The 21894-nt window shown below is 38.0% G+C and overlaps 1 protein-coding gene and 1 pseudogene across 4 annotated transcripts in view; one reads left to right on the top strand and one right to left on the bottom strand.

Annotated features, from left to right (window-relative positions):
* Positions 1-21894, top strand: part of Fam13a (family with sequence similarity 13 member A) — a 312174-nt gene that overhangs the window by 48856 nt on the left and 241424 nt on the right. For all 4 annotated transcript variants that reach the window (XM_010610492.3, XM_010610490.3, XM_010610489.3 and 1 more), the window contains exon 3: positions 2589-2795. In XM_010610492.3, the coding sequence (XP_010608794.1) occupies positions 2589-2795 (207 nt within the window). The remainder of the gene's footprint in view (positions 1-2588; positions 2796-21894) is intronic.
* Positions 1549-2026, bottom strand: LOC104852724 (annotated as a pseudogene).

The following is a 21894-nucleotide window of genomic DNA, read 5'->3' as shown; positions in this document are numbered from 1 at the left end:
TTTTTTTTTTTTTTTTTTTTTTTTTTTTTGGTGGTTCAGTTCTTACATTTGTTCCTCTTTGTTGGGGGTAGATCAAGGTTTTGAATTCAGATATTTAATTCTTGTATTAGCCTTCTATCACTATGATGAGATACCCAAAGAAATTAACTTAGGAAAATAGGGGTTTTTTTTTGTTGTTGTTGTTGTTTTGTTGGTTTTTGCTCATGATTTTTTAGGTCCCAGTCCAAGATCCAGTGGCCCCATAGCTTTGGGAGTCTACCAAGATATAACACATCAAGGCAGGAATGTGTGGTAGAGAAAGTGGGTCACTATCAGGCAGGAATCAAAAAGAGAGAAAGGAGCTGGCATGCTAACACTGGCCTATAGTCTCAGCAGTCTGGAGGCAGAGGCAGAGGCCTTCCAAGTTTGAGACCTGCCTGGACACATAGCGAGTTCAAGTCCAGCCCAGTCCTCCTGGCCTAATTACCTGTTAAGGGCTTCACCTTCGAAAACCTTTATATTGGCAGTTAAATTTCAACATGCATTTGGAGGGGGTAAACATTTAAATCACAGCATTCTCTTAAGCTCCAGCTTCATTGATTTCCCAGGAATTAGCTACAGCTCTGCATTTTGCTGTGCTTCAGCCAAAGGTGAAGGTGTGCGTGCTTTGGGAAGTCTTCCCTGCTAGCCTGGTGCCCGTGAGAATTTTGCCTTATTCCACTTTATGGTCTCAGAGTCTTACCTTTTAAATTTAGGGATTACTCATTTCTTATTTAGTGACTGCTTATTTCTTAAAATATTACAAAAGCAATTACATATAGTTAAAAACTTCTTATAATTCTTTTTTTTTTTAGAATAGCAAAAAGTATTTTACTAAAACATAAGATTTAGAGAAGTTTCCAGATAAGACATACAAAATGGTCACAAGCTTTTTCTGAAGGGGGGAAATCTACACTTGACAGCAAAGTCACAATGTTATTGGTGAGAGCTGTGATGTTTATTAATGTTCCCATTTTGGTTCAGACAATCAGCTTGGCCATCTATAGCGTCTAGAGAAAGTTAGACCTGGCTAGAGGGTGTATTCTAGAAAACTGGTTCGCTGCTTTTTAATCAATGCAATTAGATCACCATAAAAGGGGATAAAAAGAGCCCATAAAATTTTGATATTTCTTTTCCCCCTCATAAAATAAAGAACATAAAATAAAATAAAGAAAATAAAATAAAGAACATCCATACCCCTGCAGCTAACCGTGACTGTTACCTTCATTCACAGTGCTTTATACTTAAACCTTTATGGGGGAAATGCATAAAAGCAGAGGGCCACTGCTTTTAAACCTTTCAGGACAGTCCAGATAATACTTCTGGTCTCTGCTCATGCTTTACAACAGCGAATCAGGACAAGACATGGATTTTCTAATGTGCATTTAATCACCAAAGGATTGAAAATGTCTGGTCTTTTATTCTGTAATGTTTCTAAGACTGTGTCCATTAAATGCAAACAAACAAACAAACAAAAAGGAAGTCTTGGCAGAACAGGAGAAGTGACACAAACTTGTTGATCGGATGGACTTAGCTGTTATTCGTGGCATCCAGCCTAGTCCATGCTGTAGCTGTGTCTGTGTCTTGGGCTTCCTTGGTCTTACACTGCTCTGCTACATCGTTTACTTACGGTTGTCTGAATTAGGAGCACTTAACAAAGCCTGGATCGAGAGCAGAACTGTGCTTATCTCCAGTTGTAGGGACCATTTATCTTTCAAAATATCTAAACATATTCTTCCCACCTTGTCTACATTAGGATGATAAATTTTGGTTGTGAAACGTGCTTTAGGTGCTGCCATTGGGTATTCTTCTGGAAGAAATAGATCAAGTTTAAAAAGTCCCTCCCTCAAAGGGGGAATTGGGGGCCAGCAGTGAGCATATGAAAATAAAGGCGTTGCTGTCATCTGGTTCTGCTTTAATGCCAGGAAGTGGTTCTGCCAAGCAAACGCTGAGTTTGTTGATCCTGCGGGGCAGCCCGGCCATCTTGTCAGATCCTGAGTTCGGCCTCTGGTCGCGTCTCCAAAACTTACTATAATTTGTTAAAAAACGGTATTTCTGAGATGCTAAACCACCCTTGGAATGTGAGCTAAATTTTAGATACTATGTAAGATTTAACTTTGGGGAGGGTACCGGGGATCAAACTCGGGACCTTGCGCTGGTGAGGCAAGCACCAGAACCCCTGAGCTAAATCCCCGGCCCGATTTTATGTGTATTTGAAGCAATTTGTACAGTATTTATTTTATTTTATTTTTTGGTATCAAGGATTGAACTCAGGAGCTTGCGTTTGCAAGGCAGGTGCGGTGCCACTGAGCTAATAAATCCGCGGCCCTGTTGTACACTATTGTATGTTCTCTAAGTGACGTGTTTGTTTCTAGAGGTCAGCTCTTACAACAAGCATGTGTGATCCTTTGCGTTGATATCCAATACATATTAAAAAAATTTATAGTATACGAAAGTCTTCCAGTGACTTGATAATGCTGAGATTTATTTATTTATGTTGTTACTCTAGATTTTGCCTTTGCTTGCAAGAGTCGTGGATGTTATTTCCCAGGCCTGCTTTGTCGTTTCAGGACTCACTCAGGAGGGACTGTTCAGGGTGAGTGGCAGCGTGCAGGCAGTGGAGCAGCTGCGGCGGAGGCTGGAGAGCGGGGAGCGCCTGGAGCTTGGGCCCGGAGACTTGCACACTGCAGCCAGCCTGCTGAAGTGCTTCCTACGTGAGCTGCCTGGCGGTCTGTTCCCTGTGGTGCTGCAGCAGCGTCTGCTCCAGCTCTTTTGGGGTCAGTAGGGCGCATTCTCTTGGGACCCATCGCAGTCTTAGTTTTAAGCAAGGCTGTGCTTTCACATATTTTAAATGAAAATATTCACAAGATTTTGGGCATTTGTGGTCTTTTCCACAATGATCGCCTTGGTATTTCATGCCACCTCCACCTCTGCCTAAAATAATACTAAACGGATAATGAAATGCTATTTTTAAAAGAAATTTCTGACACCATTGGCAAACGAATGCTTGAGTCACTAATACCTAAAAACCCTGATGCTTGTGAGTCAAAGAAATTCTTTTCTGCCTGGCTACTGCCATAGGAGGGCCAGATGGAGACAAAACTTTCAATTCTGTTTGCAAAATATTCATCGCTTAAATGGTAGCTGGTAAGGGACCTTTGAGACTGGAAGCTCCTGTGTTTGCTTTTTCTCATAAGCAGAGTGAGTCCAAAAATAACTGTGGTCATTTCGTGAGATAGAGAATGATTTTTGATTGTACTATGAAGTGATTTTAAATGAAGAAACTGCTTTTTTAAGTGGTAACTATAGACACAGTCACTATCAAGTTCTTTCTCCTAAAAACAGAAAAATCATTTGCCTTTGCAAAGCTATTCTTTTTCTTTTTTCTCCTTTTGCTGCTGTTGTTGTTGTTTGTTTGTTTTGTTCAGAGTCTCGCTGAACTGCCCAGACTGGCCTTAAACTTGCTGTGTTTGTGCCTCAGCCTCCCAAGTAGCTGGGATGACAGGCATGTGGCCCCATTCCCGACTCCTTCCTTATTTTCTCCATCTTACGCTGGAAAATGTATTTCTCAGAGTGTGAGCTGCCAGATTGAGAAGGATGTTACTTAAAGTCACATCCTTTACAGCAGTTGGGTTACTGTTCACATGAAATATACAATCAATCAAAATCAATAAAAAGTAAGGTAAGAAGACCAGATAGGAGGTGTAGGAAAGTACCAGAAATATTTTATCCCAAAGAAGATAATTTTCAAATATTAGGTTCAGGGGTTCGGATGTGTCCCCCAAAGGCCCATATGTGAATGCTTGGTCCCAAGGGCAGCAATATTGGGAGGTGACACCTATGAGAGGCCCTTAGGCACTGTGAATGTGCCTTTGAAGAGGACTGTGGAAAAGTCTTCCACTGCCCCTGTCTATCGTGCTCTCTCTGCTTTCTGGTTTACAGTGAGTGTTCTCTCTGGCCCTCAATCCCATCGTGACAAACTGCCCTCACTAAAGGCCCGAATCTGTGGTGCTTGAACCTTTCAACTCTGAGAGAAAATAAACTTCCTTTTCTTCCTAAGTGGTCTGTGCTGGGTATGTCTTTCCAGTGATGCAAAGTTGCCTGGTGCTTTGGGTGGAAGTGGCTGGCGAGACTCTTGACAGACGATGCTCCCTACCTGACCTAGCCATCTACCACTGAGAGATGAGCCTCTCACCCTTGCTCATCATTTTCGACTTGACTTGGTTAAGAAGTGTCTGGCATATTAGGCACACTCTTGGGTGTGACTAGGTGGCTCATGGAGATGTGACCCTCTCATACTGTGTCTGTCCCTGATCACGTGCTCCCTGGCATTGTTCCCCCACTCTGCTTCCCAGCCACCATGAACCAAGCAGCTTTACTCTGCCATGCCTGTTCTAGCCTTGGGGCCTGAAGAGACCGAATCCTATGAAATTATGAGCCTAATAAACCTCTCCTCCTTTAGGTTGTGAGTGTCAGATATTTTGTAAGCTGACTAATGTTTCCCAAGGCCCTAAGATCAGTGAAATCTGCCCGCCTGGCCCATTTTCCATCCTACTCAACCCTTCGCTCCCAGTGGTGACCTCCAGGCAGTCCACCTACATTACCTATGTCTCATTCCTCTTCAGACTTCCCATCTGGTCCGCAAGAAACGTTTGTTCACCTTTGCCAAGTCCTTAGAGTTTGGTTCAGCCCCGGGGCAGAGCCCTGACTATGTGCTGCCATCCAAGGGTGCCCTAACTGGCTTCTCTGCGTAAGACTCTTTCAGGAAGCTTAGACTGTTTCAGTGTTAGACTGTTCAAATTTCCTAGACACCAGGGTGTTCTGATGACCCCTCACTTGGCTGGGGAAAGGTATAAGAAGCACTAAATCTAACAATTCTGCCTTTAAAGAAATCCTCATTCTCTAACCTTTAACTTCAGCTTTTAAGTTTCAAGTTTCTCTTCAAACATTCTTGAAGTAGATGATAGCTCAAGGCTCACCAGACCTGTTTTTGATCTCACCATGACAAATGTATCTGGTTTCCTGATGTTCTTCTCTCCTTTTATGAGGACATCTGTCCTGCCAGATTAGGATTCAACTCCTAGGATCTCATTTATCTTTAATACCTCTCTAAAGGCTCTAAACTTGGTCACATTCTGGGGTGCTGGGGGTGAATCTGGGGAGGAGGGATTCATTCTGTAGCAGTGATACAGGAGGAATAATTTGAGAAGCCTTGCCTATTTTTTCAGTTATTGTTTTATTTGTAATCTTACTTAGCCTCTTCAGTTTTCAAAATGTGATTAATTTTTTTAAAAGGTATTGTATTTCTCTTTTTAGTTTTTTGAGGAGCCTCCATACTGATTTTCATCATACTTGTATTTGTTTATCTTATACCACTATTGGGTGTACCCTCCAAATTAAAAACAATATACTATAGTGATATATACCTACTTGGGTTTATAGTGGCCTGATGCACAGATGCTAGGCATGAATGGATAAAAGAAAAAATATATGTACATATATATCATTGGAGAAATCATCATTTGGAGAAAAATGGATGCAAGTGAAGACCTGCATGTTAGGCAAAATAAACCAGACTCAGTTCAATACTGTATTTTTTTTCCTGTTATATAAGACACCAAATAAATGAAATGAGAGGAAACTAGGAACTAGACTTTTGGAGATAGGAAAGGAGATGGGAGAAGGGGTAAAAGAAGAGGGGGAGAGAGGGAATTAATAGGACTGAAAAATGATCAAGATTTGTTATATGCATGTATCAATTTTCCCAAACCCCACTATTCTGCATTACTGATAATGCACTTAAAAACCATAATATAATCACAGACAAGATTATTACATATTGTGTTTTATTCTGTTGAAAATAGTGATAAGCAAAAATTAGAGAACAGTTTAGTCCGGTTGTCTTACAATACAATGCGTTTAAGCTTTTTGTGTCAATAAGTGACATATGCTTGATGCTTTTTAATAGGAAACTGAACTTTTTTTATAAACTTTTTTGTGTTTATATGTTTGAGCATTTAAAGGAAGTAAACACTGCTCCTATTTTGAGACTTATAATTAGTCTTACCAGGATTACTTTATGATTATTTTAGGGATGTAAAGTTTTAAAGTATAGTTTTGAATATTATTTAAAAACAGTGCTACAAAAGTGAATTGAAGACTTAACTAATGTGTGCCTAGTATAAAATATTTACTAATCAAATATCTTTGGCATTTTAATATTCCCTAGTATTCTGTATTACTTTTTATATTAATATTCAGAAGTCTTGTGAATTTCAAATGCTTTTATCACATTTTCTAAAATCGGCTTCTTCTGATGAAAGTGTACTTCTTTATTCTTCCATTTGCAAACCACATCAGGTGAAAGAAACAACCATGGCCACCTTCCCTGCACAGACACAAATGCACAGCCTTCCCCCAAATCATAAAACAAATGAAGTTCATAAACCAAAGTACCACTGCATAGGGGAACGAAAAAATGCCTACCTTCAGATGGTTTGGTTATTGAGTCTATGAAACTAACAGCAGAGAGAGCAATAAGAGAAAAACATTTTAATTATGAGCATATGCACAGGAGTTTCACGAAATTCTAGACTCACAGGCGATGGGATCTCTTATAACATCCTGAGTGCAGACAGCAGAGGAGGCCTGGCACCGCCCCTAGGCTGCGGGGCAGCAATGCCCAGAGAGCGAGGGGGATTGTATGATGAGTACGTGTGGTCTGTTACACAGATTAAAAACCTCTCAGGAACACAAGTTCTGTGGCTGAAGAACTGGATCCCCTTTCAATCCACTCTCTGTGTGATGTCAGCAGAGGGGACTTCAGAAAAAGCTCTCTCTGAGCAGCTGTTCCTCCTCCCTGCATCCCCTGTCCCTCCAGTGCTCCTAGTGTGCAGTCTGCAGCAACCAGAGCGAAGCTTTTGGATGACAGTTTCTGAACTTCACCCTAGTAGCAAGACTACTTCTGTGGTCAGCCTTAATGGTGTGTGAGATTATACACTGATAGCAAATTTTAAATAAGGCAGGCAGATTAACTCTTTGCTTTATTAATCTTATTCTCTCATTCCCTGAAAATCTTGGGGTTAGGTCTGAGAGTCAAGAAAGTATTGATGTAATACCTACTAGTTTTATAATTTGCTTGGTAGAGGGAATAGAACGCGCTTTCGGTGCCAGACAAGATAGCCCCTATGAAATAAATTCCCTTCTGTAATAACTCGGGTGGAAAATGTAAAAAGAGAATTACTGTCCTCTTACTGGTTTTTCTTGTCTGAGGTACTTGCACAGTAGCGAGTGTACTCTGCAGCTGGTCACTAGTAAAGCTGGGTGTGATGAGGCTCTTTACAGACACTAAATGCCTGCTGGGTTTTAGTGTATATCGTATGGTGCTGGGAGCTGAACCAAGCCCTCACCCATGCTAGGGAAGAATTACGGCTGAGCCACACCTCCAGGCCCTGCCTACTCTTTTTTAATACCTACTAAAAATGGGTGTTCTGCTTTGCCAGTTACAGTATATTCATCTCTTCTCACAATACTTTTTTAGGGTCTCCCAGGCTGGTGAGTTCATGGTCTCAAGTGCTCTTCCTACCTCAGCCTCCATAAGGACCTGGGACTGCAGGCATGTGCCACCATGCCCCCCACTCACCTGCCCTTTTAGAGTATACATTAGTATGTACTGTATACCTAAAATGTACCAATAAACTCAATGAGGAAAAAAAAGAATATACATTAGTATATAATGAAATTGCTTTGATATAATTTCCTCAGGGAAGACAACCACAACTCTGCTTTCATAAGTAAGTCACCAGAACAGATTAAGTCATTTACTCTGTCACAACGCAGAGCTCTGTTTCTTTTTCCAAAAGTGTTGCTGTGGACCCATGGAAAGAGGATATAAGAGCAAGAACAAACTGTTTCATACTTGAATGTGCTTAAAATTTTTCAGATCAAGCTCCTATCATCTTTATTTTGTAGAAGGGAATTCTGGAACCCCACGTATATGATTTCAGACATGTAATTGAAACTGAAAGTGCAGCTCACAGTGTAGAGGCTACCTGTGAGCATTCCTATAGCTCCCTGTCTTGTAGCTCAGTAGGCCCTCTGTGTGGGAGAAAATTGTTCAACTTCATTTGTTTTTATTACAAATTATTAACTTTGGATTTGCCTGGTATCTGGAACTTGGTGATCACATGCTTTTCAATTAACAAACCAATAACCCTAAATACCAGGTATTTATCATATAATTCTGTCTATAGCTAATTTCTGCTAGAACGTTTCTTTCTCTCAGAAACCTGGCCTAAACAATTCATATTTAAGAGGGAGAGTCTACAAGACCTTCAGTGACAGTCTTTTCCTGTTGTCATGCTGACCATATTTCTGGTGGCAACAACTTGCCTTCCCTAATTGAGATTTCCAGTATAATTATCTCAGCTTGGCATATTCCTTGACTTTTGATCTTTTATCTTTATTTTGGTAAGCAGATAGTATGTGGACTTTTTGTGTTTATCATCTCAGGTGTGTTTTGGAAATAGTTATGAATTGTACGTCCTGTCACTGGACACAAAAGCCAATACCCACAACTTAAAGAAAGGTTTCAGGGGAAGTAGTCCATGGTGGGCTGGTTTCAAGTCAGGAACAACATGGCCCAAGTGATAGATAAAAGTGATATCATGGCCCATGATAGAGAAAAGATGTTTAGTTCATCAGGCCAGGAAGCAAAGCCTGGAGCAGCACTGGAGAGGAGAGGGGCCAGGGACTGTGTATGGTACCCAGGGTCACGCTTAGAAGTCCTGTGTAGTCACACCCAAAAGTGTACTTCACTAACCTTCTAGGTGTTTTTTAATCCATTCGAGCTGACATGTCACAATTAACAGTCACATAAACAATAAAAGTATTTACTTTGGGGTTAACTATAAATCCCTTTATTTGAATGTTTCCTATTAAAAATCCATCTGTAATAGTTTCAGAATAACATGGCCCAGCATATGAAGACCAGTTCTAAGATGCCGTGAGACTGAAGGAGAGCAGATAGTTTCAGACTTGCACAGGGTACAGTTCTTTGAGGTCCTTACTGACCGAGACATGTTTCTGGGCAGTTGGAAAACTACATGGGTCCATGAAATTTGGATCAAAAGCAGGAGCATGTACAAGATGCATTAGAGCACGAGGGATTTAGCTCAGTGGTTCCACTGCCTGCCTCGCAAGTGCAAATTTGATCCAGGTACCAAATTTGATCCCTAGTACCAAAAAAAAAAAAAAAAAGATACATTAGAAAAATGTGTTGCTGTCTTTTTAAAAATTATTACAAATGAAGACATAGTACTATTAATCCCTAAAATATTCCCCCTTGCTTTGAGCATACTTAACCCATTATTCTTGCAACTTTCTGAAGCAGGTCTGGAAATCCTCTTCCATGTTGTGGCTGGCTCTGTGTCCTGAATCAATTCAGAGTGTTTACCTTTCATGGTCATTTTGACTTTGGGGAAGAGCCAGGAGTCACACAGTGCCAGATCCGATTATTAAGGTGGGTGAGTTTACACCATGATGTTTTTATAAGCCTTCTTTTCTATTGGATGGCACTTGGCAACACTGTAATTTTTTTTTATCATACCTTGTTAGGATGTTCATGATGGAGGACTTCCAGAGCTGCTTGAAAACGTGGCAAGAACTATTGTATAAACGCATTTGAATTGAAGGGGAAAAATTTGAAGGGGATTAATGATAATGTATATTTTACTGTAATAAATTTTAAACATTGTATTTTCAGTATCTCCTATATATGAGTCAGGAGACCAATATAAAAGACTTCATCCTAATCTCTGTGTACCTGATTTATCTTACATAATATCAGAATCAGACACATTCCTGGTGACAGATGAGATTGTAAAACTCCATATACCACTGTAAATGTTTTGTCTGTTTATAATTTAGTGGATAGCTATGCACGAAAAACTGACCAAGGTTCTTTTGGGCCTTTGTAGTTATTAATCACGTTGACTATAATCATGTCATGCTGAATCCATACAATAATATAAATATAAATTTTTGTGGGGTTTTGTTGTTTTTTTTAAGACAGGGTCTCTCTATGTAGTTGAGACTGACCTGGAACTCATTACGTAGCTCAGGCTGGTCTTGAACTCAGCGATCCTCCTGCCTCAGCCTCCCAAATGCTGGGATTAGAGGTGTCACCACACCCGGCTAAATATTTCTGTTTTATAATTCAATATCTTTTGTTATTTGATGATTAGAATTGGATCCGTCTATCCATATTTTTTAGTACCTTCTACTAGACAACGGGTGATTTGAACAAATGATTAAACATCCTAACTTTAATGGGTGTGCCATTTGATTGAGAAATAGACTATGGTTACATATATTTTACAGTGCTTCAATTCAAATTAATGGTAAGAATGCTAACTAATAAAGTTAGCCTGGTTTATGATGGTCAGAGAACAGTTTGTGGAAAAAGTAAGATCAGGGTACATAAGATTAAAATGAGTGAGGGGGAAGATCTTTTAGTTGAGGAAAGGGCATGAGCAAAACTCTAAAGTAGAAGGGAGACTATTAGAGAAAGGGAAGGGATAGGGGAGGAGAAGAAAGGGGGAGGGGCCCATGATGGAAGAAAGTTATACCCATGGACAAACTAACCGGAAGGAAACCCTCTAGCCTGTGTAATATGCCTGCACTAATGAAACATTCTAAAAACAGTAAGAGAGAATTACCTAACAGAGCTATCTGTAGCTGTAGGAGTTTAGCAAAAGATAGGATCAAAAAGGTAAGGGGAGATCAATCAGTGTGGAGTCTTGCATATTACACTAAAATCCTGGAGGGAATTTTGAGGCAGTTCTACTAGCAACAGAGAGAGCTCCCACATACTGTGCTCTGAGGCAAATGCTGTTCTTTTGTCTTCAGTAATTTATATCTTTTCTCTTTGTACATGGAGTGGGGCCTTTAGTAGTAGGAGGAGGAGTTAAAAATGCTCAGCTTGTCAGACCTAATTTTTTTTGTCTTGCAGAGAAGAGACAGCCTTCAACTTTCTAGAAACCTTCTGTGGCTAACTAATGTGCCTGCCCTCCTTCCAGGTCAATCAGGACTTAGTCCAAAGGCTCAGGTGCTGTTAAGCTTGGTAGGATCTCATTATGTTCTTGTGAGGGCTTTGTTTTTGGGGTTTTCGTTTTCTGGTAATGGGAATCTAACTCAGGACCTTGAGCTTGTGAGGCGGGCAGCAACACCACCAAACTAAATCCCCAGCTGGGGCTTTGTTAATTGTCTCAGGGATCAGCTTCTTTTGTTGAAGAGAGAGGAGAGACTCTTGATGTGGCCTCTCAACAGTTGCTCTATTAATAAAAATAATGGAAGTCAAAATGAAAGATTACTGTGGGGAGGGGAATGATGAAGAACTCTTCAAATTGATGAATAAAATGAAGGTGAGTGCATGTGGAGGATTAGGATTGAACGTGGACATCTAGTAGTCAGCCTTGTAGACTTGTCAGGTTTATATCATTATGAGCATTGGTTGAGTTTGGAGAGTTTCTTGGTTGTAGATAAATGACAGCTAATTTTATATTTCCTTCATCAGAATTTAAGTGTCTACTGAGTGTGTGAAGATTTTGCCTAAGTGCCTTTCTTGTGCTTGGCTTCTAATGCCGTTGCAGCTAGTCCTACAGACATTTCATAGGAAGGAAAGTGAAGTTTAGTGAGGTAAGGCAGAGTACGGACCTAGAATATGCAGAGCTGGAATCAACCTGACTCCCACACCCTGGGCTTTTCCATTATGCGGAGTGTATTATTCAGCTGGGGCTGCTGTAACCGAACACTCAGCCCAGGTGGCTTAAACAACAGAAATTTCTAGAGGCTGGAAGTCCAAGATGAAGTACTGGCAAAGGTCCTGACGTGGCTTTTCCCTGGGACTGCAGCACCGCTGGACACTAGGGCCTGAATCCGAGCCCACCCTGTGGCTTCATTTAGCTATACTCCTTGAAAGGCCCTGTCTTCAAATACAGTTCTATTGCTGATTAGAGCTTCAATCTGCAAATTTTGGAGGAACAAAAGTTTGTCCATAATGCCATGCTTTTTAAAATTTATCACAGTTTGATAAATATGAGGAAAGAATAAGTTAGCAAAAAGCACACAGTGGGATGCTAATTGGGTACTCTTAGGAAAAAATCATTATTACAGATTTTTTTTTTTTTTTGGTCTTGAGTGTCCTTAATGACTAGCAAAGCTAGGAGTAAGGAATGAATTTAAAATAAATGAAATATTGTAGAAAAAATAATATTGACTTGAATTTTATGTGTACAGATAATATTTGCATTTTTGTTTATATTTTAATATAGTGATTCTGAGAATGTATCTTTTAGTGATAACAATAGAAGTGACTACCTGTGATTTAGTTTAATATATAGCAGATGTTTTATTTTTTTAGACAGGGTCTGTTATGTAGTTCCAGCTGACCTTGAACTCATTATTGTAGCCCACGCTTGTCTCACACTTGTAGAATCCTCTTGCCTCGGCATTCTAAATACTGGGATTACAGGCGTGTGCCATCATGGCCAGATTCCTAGCAGATACTTTATAGTATTAATGTGATCTTTTATTCTAGTGCCAGCTTTAATAAAGTATAAGCATAATAACCTCCTTTGAAATAAATTAATTGAGTGGTCTAGAGCTTGGGCTGTGGATCCCTTCTGACTAGTTTCAATTTTGCTACCTGCAATATTTGCTACCTACCATAGTATAGACCAGTTACTTAATCTTTGGATATTAGTTCATCTATTGCTGCACATCAGTTTCTTGAAAATGTAGTTGCCTAAAACATTAAGTATCTGTTTTCTCACACAGTCTTTGTGTGTAAAGGATCCAGATGTAGTCGAGCTGGGTGGTTCTGATTGCAGGAAGTTGCAGCAAAGGGCTCTAATCATCTCAAGGCTTGAGGAGGACTGCAATCTCTCCTCCGTGGTGGTCATGCGCAGAGCTGGTAATGTAGCCCTGGCTCTTGGCTAGAGGCTGCAAGCCCTTTCCATATGGACCTCCAGGTGGCTGCTGGGATGTCCTCATAGCACATAACTGACTTCCCCAAGAAAAAGATGCAACTAAACCCAGATGTCGTGTTCCTCCATGTTCTGTTAGGAACAAGGCCTTAATCTAGTCTATAGTCGAGGAGAGGGGAATATTTTGAAGTGACACAAGTCAAGTGTTGCAGGTATTTTAAAGCCACCGTACTTAACTTTCCTCAGATAAATAGTGATGTCTACTTTCTGAGGTTACTGTGGATATTGAAAGAGTTTACTCATGTAAAGCACTTAGGACAATTCCAGTCATGTAATAATATCAGTATTATTAATATTACAATCAGTATTACAAATATAAAGCCAGTGTTTCTCAACCTTCCATGCAGGCAAGAATTAACCTGGGTCTTTTGAAAAGATTGCAGCAATCAAGTCCTAGTGCATGCTAATTGAATCATGTCTGGTAATGGGCATTGATACAGTCACCTCTGCGCATACACGTTTCCCAGTTTATCCTCAGCCTTCACTCTCAGCCCTTGCTTTCTTGGTCAGAAGAAACAAGCCATTTATTATTATTCTCTCCAGTTTTTCAACTTCAAGCTTGAAACTGCTCTCTTTACCTTTTCCTGTTCTAACTTTCTTGTCTAAAAAAATCTACAAAAGTTTCAGAAGAGTAAGTATTTGCCTGCCTAATGATTGGGAAATAGAAAAAAAAATTTCAGTTTGGAGGTAAGATGAAAATATCAAAATTTTTGCCCAAATTTGTTGAAATTGTGGTATACTTGAACTTTGGGTTGTTGGTTGAGTTGATAAATAATAAATAATACAAGAAGGATTTAATCTTTCATAAATTCTTCAAGATTATTTTTAAATTGGCAGCCAATTATCAATGATTTTACTTTTTATATCATAATTTTCATGAAAGTTTAAACTTGCAAATATATATTGTGCATTTTGTGTAGCAAAGGACTCTTCGATTCTAAATGGGTGATTTCAATTGGTAATTGAGGTAAAGACATTAGGACTTCACTGCTTTCATAGAAAATTTGTGCTAGGAAAATATAATGTATACACAAAGAGCCGGGATATAAAGAGTAAGTGGAATTAAAAGAGAGAGCAATTAATTTCTAAGGCAGTGCTCCTAAGGGGCTTCAGAAGAAGGAAGGAGCTCTTGGGCTGGATGCACAGGTGATGTGCCCTTTAGGCAGAGAGGGCTGAACAGAGACATTGGGAAAATACAGATGTGTGACTGGAGCAGTGAGTGTGTGTATGTGAAGGGTAAACACAACTGGATTTGGTAATCTTTCAGTAAAATTACTAATCAAATAATGAAGTGATATATTCCTACTTTATTAGCCTAAATGAATTCATCATCTTCCATGAATATATTTTTCTTTATTTAAAAATTATTTAGCTTTGCATGTTGGGACATTCCTGTAGTCTGGCTACTCAGGAACCCTAGGTAGGAGGATCACTTGACCCTAGCCTGGGCAACGTAGTGAGGCCCTCTCTCCAAACAAAATAAAACAAAAAACTTATCACACAGATAAATGCAAGTGTCTTTCCCAGGGAAAATCAGTTTCACCTAAATCAGTTGTTGCTTTTGGTTTTTAAGATTCATTAATAAAATATCATATCTTGATTGCTCGCTTGACAATATTTCATTGCTTCTCCTTGTGAAGTGTGAAATTAGCTGTTAACAACTTGTTATGTTATGACTAGATAAGGATATGTGTGTATGAGATGTATTTCTTATGTTAATATTTGTTTTATTTTAAATTAACCTATAGAGCTACTTGATTTTTTTAAGCTGCTCCTGAAGATCCCCTATTAATGAACTTGAAAAAAATTATCAAATAACTTATCATCTCTTTCATTCCTGTGGTGCCCATTTTGTTCTGTTTCTGCCTTCATTAGTTGCACATGTCATCCTGACCTTTCTTTCCTGGACCTGCTATTTTCTGGATTCTTTTTAAAAGTCTATATTGTGCTTAATCCTTAGGAGTCCCTTCAGTTTGGAAAATTGTCTTTTAAAGTTTTTCTTGTATTACCTTAACTTTTTTTTCTTTTTATTGAGTTTATTGGTACATTCTAGGTATACAGTACAGTTACATTCATTACTGGGATCCTGTACCTTCACATGACAAGTCTTGGTTCTCATTTTTTCCCCTTGTCCCTGCCCTCCCTTCACCCCTCTTCCCCTCCCCATTTACAAACACGTTATTTCCATCTTTTCATTTTCTCGTTTTTTTCTTTTTCCTTGTTTCCTTTCCCCTACCCTTCCCACTTTCCCTACACCTTTAGCCCTTTTCCTCCTATTTCACATTATTAATTACCCCATTAGGATCTTGTGTGCTATTATAGTTTTTCACACTAGAGAGACTATTCAGTATTCACACATGTATGATTTATTTATTTCACTTAAGAGTATATCCTCAATATGTATCCATTTTCCTAAGAATGACTCTAATACCTTACCTTAACTTTTATAATTTCTTTAAATATCATATAACTTTTAATTCTATTTTCTGTGAAATTTCCTCAAGTGTATTTTCTGGGCTTATGTTTTTTAAAAATTTAGCTTCTGTATTCTTTTATTTATTCATTTTGGGGGTACTGGGGATCGAACTTGGGACTGGTGCTTGTGAGGGCAGATGGCGGAACCACTGAGCTAAGTTCCCAGCCTGCTTCTGTATTCTTAATAACCCAAATATTTTTGTTCTCTGTTCCTTCTTCAAAGCATTCTACTCTTTTTTATGGCACTGTCGTTTTATTTTTCTGAGAATACTAATGAAGGCTTGTTGCTATTTGTCATTGTTTCCCTTTCACCTTTATTACCTGAGGGTTTTCTTATTACTACAATTTACAATGATGTTTGGCTGTTTTGATTTGAGAACACTTTGTCAGTGATGAACTTCACCTCAGGGAGATTAGAGAGTAGACGGGAAATCTAGCTGTGTGACTGGGTGCGCCAGTGTCAGTATGTAAACATACTCTCTTCAGCAACTGAATCCCCCAAGAGCAGGGCTGGAGGTGCTGCTTCCCGATGAGCTCATTTCTCACAATTTTTCACCTGTCCTCATTGCCCCCCATCTCAAGTATATAGGGGCCCTTCACAATTTACCAAGAGCCTCAGCCCTTCTTCCTGAGCACATTCTCGCCTGGATTATGGGGTGTTATGAGGTCCCTGAGCCTGACAACCTTCCCGACAGTCTATTTTCAGTCATCTGTATTTCCAAATGTTTTGGAAATTTCTTCTATTTCTCTTTTCTGCTGTTCTTCTTCTTTTTTAATCCTTGGGAGCTTATGCTTCCAAGCATTATCTACTGTTATTTCAGCAGTCTTGGGAAGAAATGCATGTGATCAATCTGTCTCTTTAAGTGGAAATTCTCCCTTACCGTTTTATTCCCTATACCCAATTTGAGTGGAACAAAATTTTATAATGGAAGCGGTGCAAACAATATGTGAGGTTTAAGTGCCTGTGAATTTTAGCTTAAGAACACTTGATGATTTAGATAGCAACTGTTTTCCTTAAGAAAACCACCCTAACAATAGGTCAGTTTTAATCAGTACAATGGCTAATTGTAAAGAAATTAAATTTCATGAACTGACTTATGCCTAAGACCTGAGTTCTAGTTTTCTTTATTACTCAAGAAACTTACTTGAAACAAACTTGGAATTAAGTGTTTTATCCCACTTTCATAATCCCCTATGTATTGTTTCTTTTTTGATACCAGTGATTGAACTCAGGACTTTGTATGCATATAGTACCACTGAGCTAAATCCCCTTACCCCGTTACACTTTTAAAGTACTACTATGCGTTTTGCTAGTACTAGTTATTGTCATTCTTTGGATCATGTGATCTCCACAGAAGCATATGACAGATTTCCTTTCCTAGGTTAGCTCCATCTTACTGCAAAGTATCTTTTTAAAAAAATTAATCAACCTTCCCAAGTTCTGTTTTTATGCAAAACAGAATCCAAGTTTTCACTCTTTCCTTTTTCAGTATGTCTTTTAAATTTTGTGTAAGCATTTCCAAGTATATATTTTTTCTAGGTAAAGATCCAAACTCACAGGAAACTTAAATGGCTGATACCTGCATACCTGCTGGAGGTGCCAGTCAGTCAGTCAGCATTGTAGAGGTAGCAGGATGTGGTGGTGCGCACCTCTAATCCCGGCACTCTGAAAGCCTGAGGCATGAGGATGACAAGTTTCAACCCAGGCTAGGAAATTTAGAGCTTTAACAAGACCTTATCTCAAAACAAAAATTTTGAAAAGAACTGGAATGTAGCTCAGTGTGAAGACCCTACATTCAGTCCCCAGTACTGCAAAGGAGAAGAGAAAAGAGAGGGAGAGGCGAGAAGGAAAGGTGAGCTAGGAAACCCATTTCTACTTGTGACTCCACAGGTGGAAACATTCCAGTTGGACAGTTCCTGACCCTCAGATCCAAGGAAAAAGCTTATTTGTGTTTATTACTGCCTGTGACCTCTAAGATTGTAGATCCTGGTAACTAGATGATACTTTCTTTGCTGAGTACACATATATATCTTTGTTTTCCTTATAATGGCCTTTGAGAGAAAATATTAAGTAGGGTGAGAGGTTATCAAGCATGGAAAGAGAAGCTATGGCTTGGCAGAGTTACTGCATAGAAGAGCAGCTCCCCGTGAAGGATGCGAATGTGTACATAAGCGTGGGCATGAATGTGTAAATTTATTGCAGCCTTTTCCTCTCCTGGTATCTTTTATGCTGTTCTCTTCATCTGTAAGGGCTTACTTTTTTTCATTCATCAATTTTATTGGTACATTTTAGGTATACAATATGCTGACATTCATTACTGGGAATTTCTATCTTTACATAATATACCTTGGTTCTTATTTTCCTCCATTCCCATAATCTACTTTCAACTCCTCCAACCCTCCCTACTTACGTAGATTTTGTTTCCAGTTTTTCCTTTTCTCATATTTATTCCTTTCCCTTCTTTCCTTTGACCTACCCTCCCCACATCCCCTTCCCCTTTGGACTTTTTCCTCCTATTTTACATTATCTATTATGCATTTTGATCCTTATTTACACTTTTGGTTTCTCACACCAAAGAAACTATTCTGTTTTTACACATGTGCGTCCTATTTATTTCACTTGAGTCTGTCCTCAATGTGTGTCCATTTAGCTATAACTGCCTATAGTTTATCATTCTTTACAGCTGAGTAGTACTCCATTTTATAAATTTAAAAAAAAAAAACTTCTTTATCCAGTCTCTAGTTGATGGGCAATTGGGCTGTTTCCAAGTTTTAGCTATTGCAAACTGTGCTGCTCTGACCATGGGTGTACATATATGGCTGTGGTATGATTCTTTTAATTCTTTTGGGAAGATACCGAGCCGGGGAATAGCTAGGTCAAATGGGACCTCTAATCCTACTTCTTTGAAGTATCACCATACTGATTTCCACAGTGGCTGCAAGGGTCCACTCCCATCAATAGTGGAAAAGTGTTCCTTTTTCCCACAACCCCGCCAGCACTTGTTGTTGATTGATTTCTTGATAGTAGCCATTCTTTCTGGGGTGAGGTAGAATCTCCGTGTTGTTTTCATTGGCATCTCTCAAATGAGTGATGTTAAACATTTTTTCATATCTTTATTTGCTATTTCTATTGCTTTGAGAAATGTCTGTTCATTTCAGATGCCAATTTTTGAACTGGGTCTTTGTATTTGGGGGGTCTGATTTTTGTAAGTTCTTTATATAGTCTAGAAAGTAGACCTTTGACTGAGGAACAGCTGGTGGAAAATTTTTCCAACATTGTGGATTGTCTCTTCACATTGTTGGTGGTTTCTTTTATTGTATAGAAGCTTTTTAATAAGAAGAGATCCCACTTGTTGATTCTTTGTGCTAATTCATGTACAACTGAGATTTTCTTCAGAAATCTTTTCCTATGCTAATGTCTTCAAGAATTCTACCTAACTTCTCTTCTAGCCAGTTTAGTGTTTCTGTTTTAATATTTAGATCTTTAATCCATTTTGATGTTAGTTTAGTGCATGGCAAGAGATATAGGTCTAGTTTTAATCTTTGGCAAATTAAAACCCAGTTTTTCCAGCACCATTTTTTTTTTATTAAAGATTGCAAAGATACATGATAACAAGAATTGAAGATACTAAATAAAAATTTCAAATATACATATATATGACAGCAAAAAAAGATATGAAGTAAACAAGAATTTATGTAACAGACTAATCGAAATACATTAGTTTGATATGATCTTCAAACATTATGTTCTTTCTCATTTTCTTATATTTTTGAAATAATGTAATTATAAATAAAACAAAGTTACATATTATAGTTAAGAAACTGTCCTCAAAATTTTATAATTTATAAACTCCTTGGTTTAATTAATTGATAAATATCATATACTTGTTGATTGTACCACTTACATTTTCTAACAAAACTTCCCACAGAAAAAATATATTTGAAATCCAAAAGCAATTAAAAAAAATCACATTTTTAAAATCAGATTTTTCTGTTTCTATTTATTATATCCCATACTTATTTTTATATTTTTATAAGCATAATGATAGAATTTAACACCAATAGATATGTAATATTCTTCCCAAACGAATGACTATGAAGTCAAGCATGTAATTTAAAGAAATCATAAGGTTGCCAGAGAAACTATCAATATGCCAAATGTGCATAATCCTACCACATTCATGCCCATGTTTCTCATTTAATAGTGCACACATATATGTAAAAACATATCCCCCACATATATACACAATGCATATTTTCTACAATACAATATATACTTAGGTGTAATAAAATAGTGCAGTGATGTGTGGAATGTTGGTGATTTGTATAATTTGAGAAAAAACAAATATCATCTTTGAAGGAGTGGAAGAATTTATAATATGTATCAGATACTAAATGATATTAATGATTATAGTTATAATAAAATTTACTTAAAAATTAATATTCATCATCAGTAGAAAATAAATACAAAGATATATTGATAACATAACAACATACATCATTTATTAAAGAGGCTATCTTTCCTCTAGTGAGTGTATTTGACTCCTTTTGTCAAAGATGAGGTGGCTGAATGTGTCTAGAGTTGTTTCTGCATCTTCTTATCTGTTCTACTGATCTTGGGTCTGTTTTATCACAGAAGCTTTGTAGTATAGTGTCAAGTTCGGGATGAGACAATCCACTTTGTCATTGTTGCCTAGAATTGCTTTTGTTATTCTACCTCTCTTTTTGTTCCAAATGAATTTTTGGATTGTCTCCTCAAGGTCGCTGAAGTATGCTCTTGGAATTTCAATTGGGATTGCATTGAAACTGTATAGTAGTTTTGGAAGTATGGCCATTTCCCCTATATTGGTTCTTACCCAGGAGCAAGGGATGTCTTTCCATTTTCTGATGTCCTCTTCAATCCCTTATTTTCGGAGTGCTATAGTTTTCAGAATAGAATTCTTTTATTTCTTTCCTTAGGTTGATTCCTAGGTATTTATTTATTTATTTTTTTCTTTTTTTGGATGCTATTATGAAAGGAGTTGTTTCTTTAGTTCCTCTTTCAGTGAGCCTGTTGTTTGGGTATAGGAAGGCTGTTGATCTTGTGTATGTTGACCTTGTATTCAGCTACTTTCATTATTTAGTCTAGAATTTCATTATTAAGTCTAGAAGACTTTTGGTGGATTTTTTTTTGCATGCTTCTATATGGAATATCATGTCATCTGCAAATCATGACAGTTTAACCTCTTTGTTTCCTATCTTTGTTCTTTTTATTTCCTTCTCCTTTCAATGTTTCCAAAACTATTATTAAACAGGGGTGGAGAGAGTGGACATCTTTGTTTTGTTTCTGATTTTAGTGTGAAGGACTTCAGTTTTTGCCCATTTAGTATGATATTAGTTGTTGCTTTTATCATAGATGGCTTTTATATTGAGGTAGAGACCTTCTATCCATTTTTTTGTAAGGTTTTTATCACGAATTCCTGTTGGATTTTTGTCAAATGCTTTTTGTGCATCAATTGATATGATCACATAGTTTTTGTCCTTGGCTCTGTTAATATAGCATATCGTATTTATTAATTTGCGTATGTTGAGCCATCCCTGCATCCCTGGGATGAATCCTGCTTGGTCGAGGTGTATGATCTTCTTGATGATTTTCTACATTCTGTTTACCAGTATCTTATTATTACATCTGTGTTCATTAGTGAGATTGGCTTATAGTTTTCTATTTTGGTTGAGTCTTTCTCTGCTTTTGGGATCAAGGTGACGCTTGCTTCCAGGAATGTATTTGGGAGTATTTCCTCCCTTTCAGTTTCACTGAAGAGTTTAAACAGTAGTTCATGGCACTAGTTCTCTAAATGCCTTATATAATTGAGTAAGAAGCCACAAGGACCCAGCTTTTCTTCGTTGGTTAGTTTTTAATTGCCTTTTCAATTTTGTTGATTTATATTGGGTTGTTTAGAATTTTTAAATTTTCTTCATTCAACTTTGATAATTCATATATATCTAGGAATCTCTCCCTTTCTTCTGTGTTTTCCATCTTATTGGCATACAAGTTCTTGAAGTAGGTATTATGATCCTCTGGATTTCCACTGGGTCCATTGTAATTTTGCATTTCATTCCCAATTGTATGGATTTTGGTCTTTTGTTTATTTTTATTTTTTTCATAAACAGATGAAAACAGTTATCTGGGAGATTTAAAATTCCATTGAACAGTGTGATTTTTTAAAAAATGTCATTTTCACTCCCTCCTGTTCCTTCACTGATTCCAATCAGTCTTATGTCATTCTTCTTTGCATCATATAGCAACTCCTGGTTTGATTTCTCATAGTCCCTTATTATTTTCAAGAAATTTTTTCTCTTCCTCATCACTAATTTC

The sequence above is a fragment of the Fukomys damarensis genome, unplaced genomic scaffold (assembly GCF_012274545.1).
Source record: "Fukomys damarensis isolate Sample0158 unplaced genomic scaffold, DMR_v1.0_HiC HiC_scaffold_32, whole genome shotgun sequence".
Classification (NCBI taxonomy): domain Eukaryota; kingdom Metazoa; phylum Chordata; class Mammalia; order Rodentia; family Bathyergidae; genus Fukomys; species Fukomys damarensis.
This window is presented reverse-complemented; position numbering and strand designations above follow the sequence as displayed.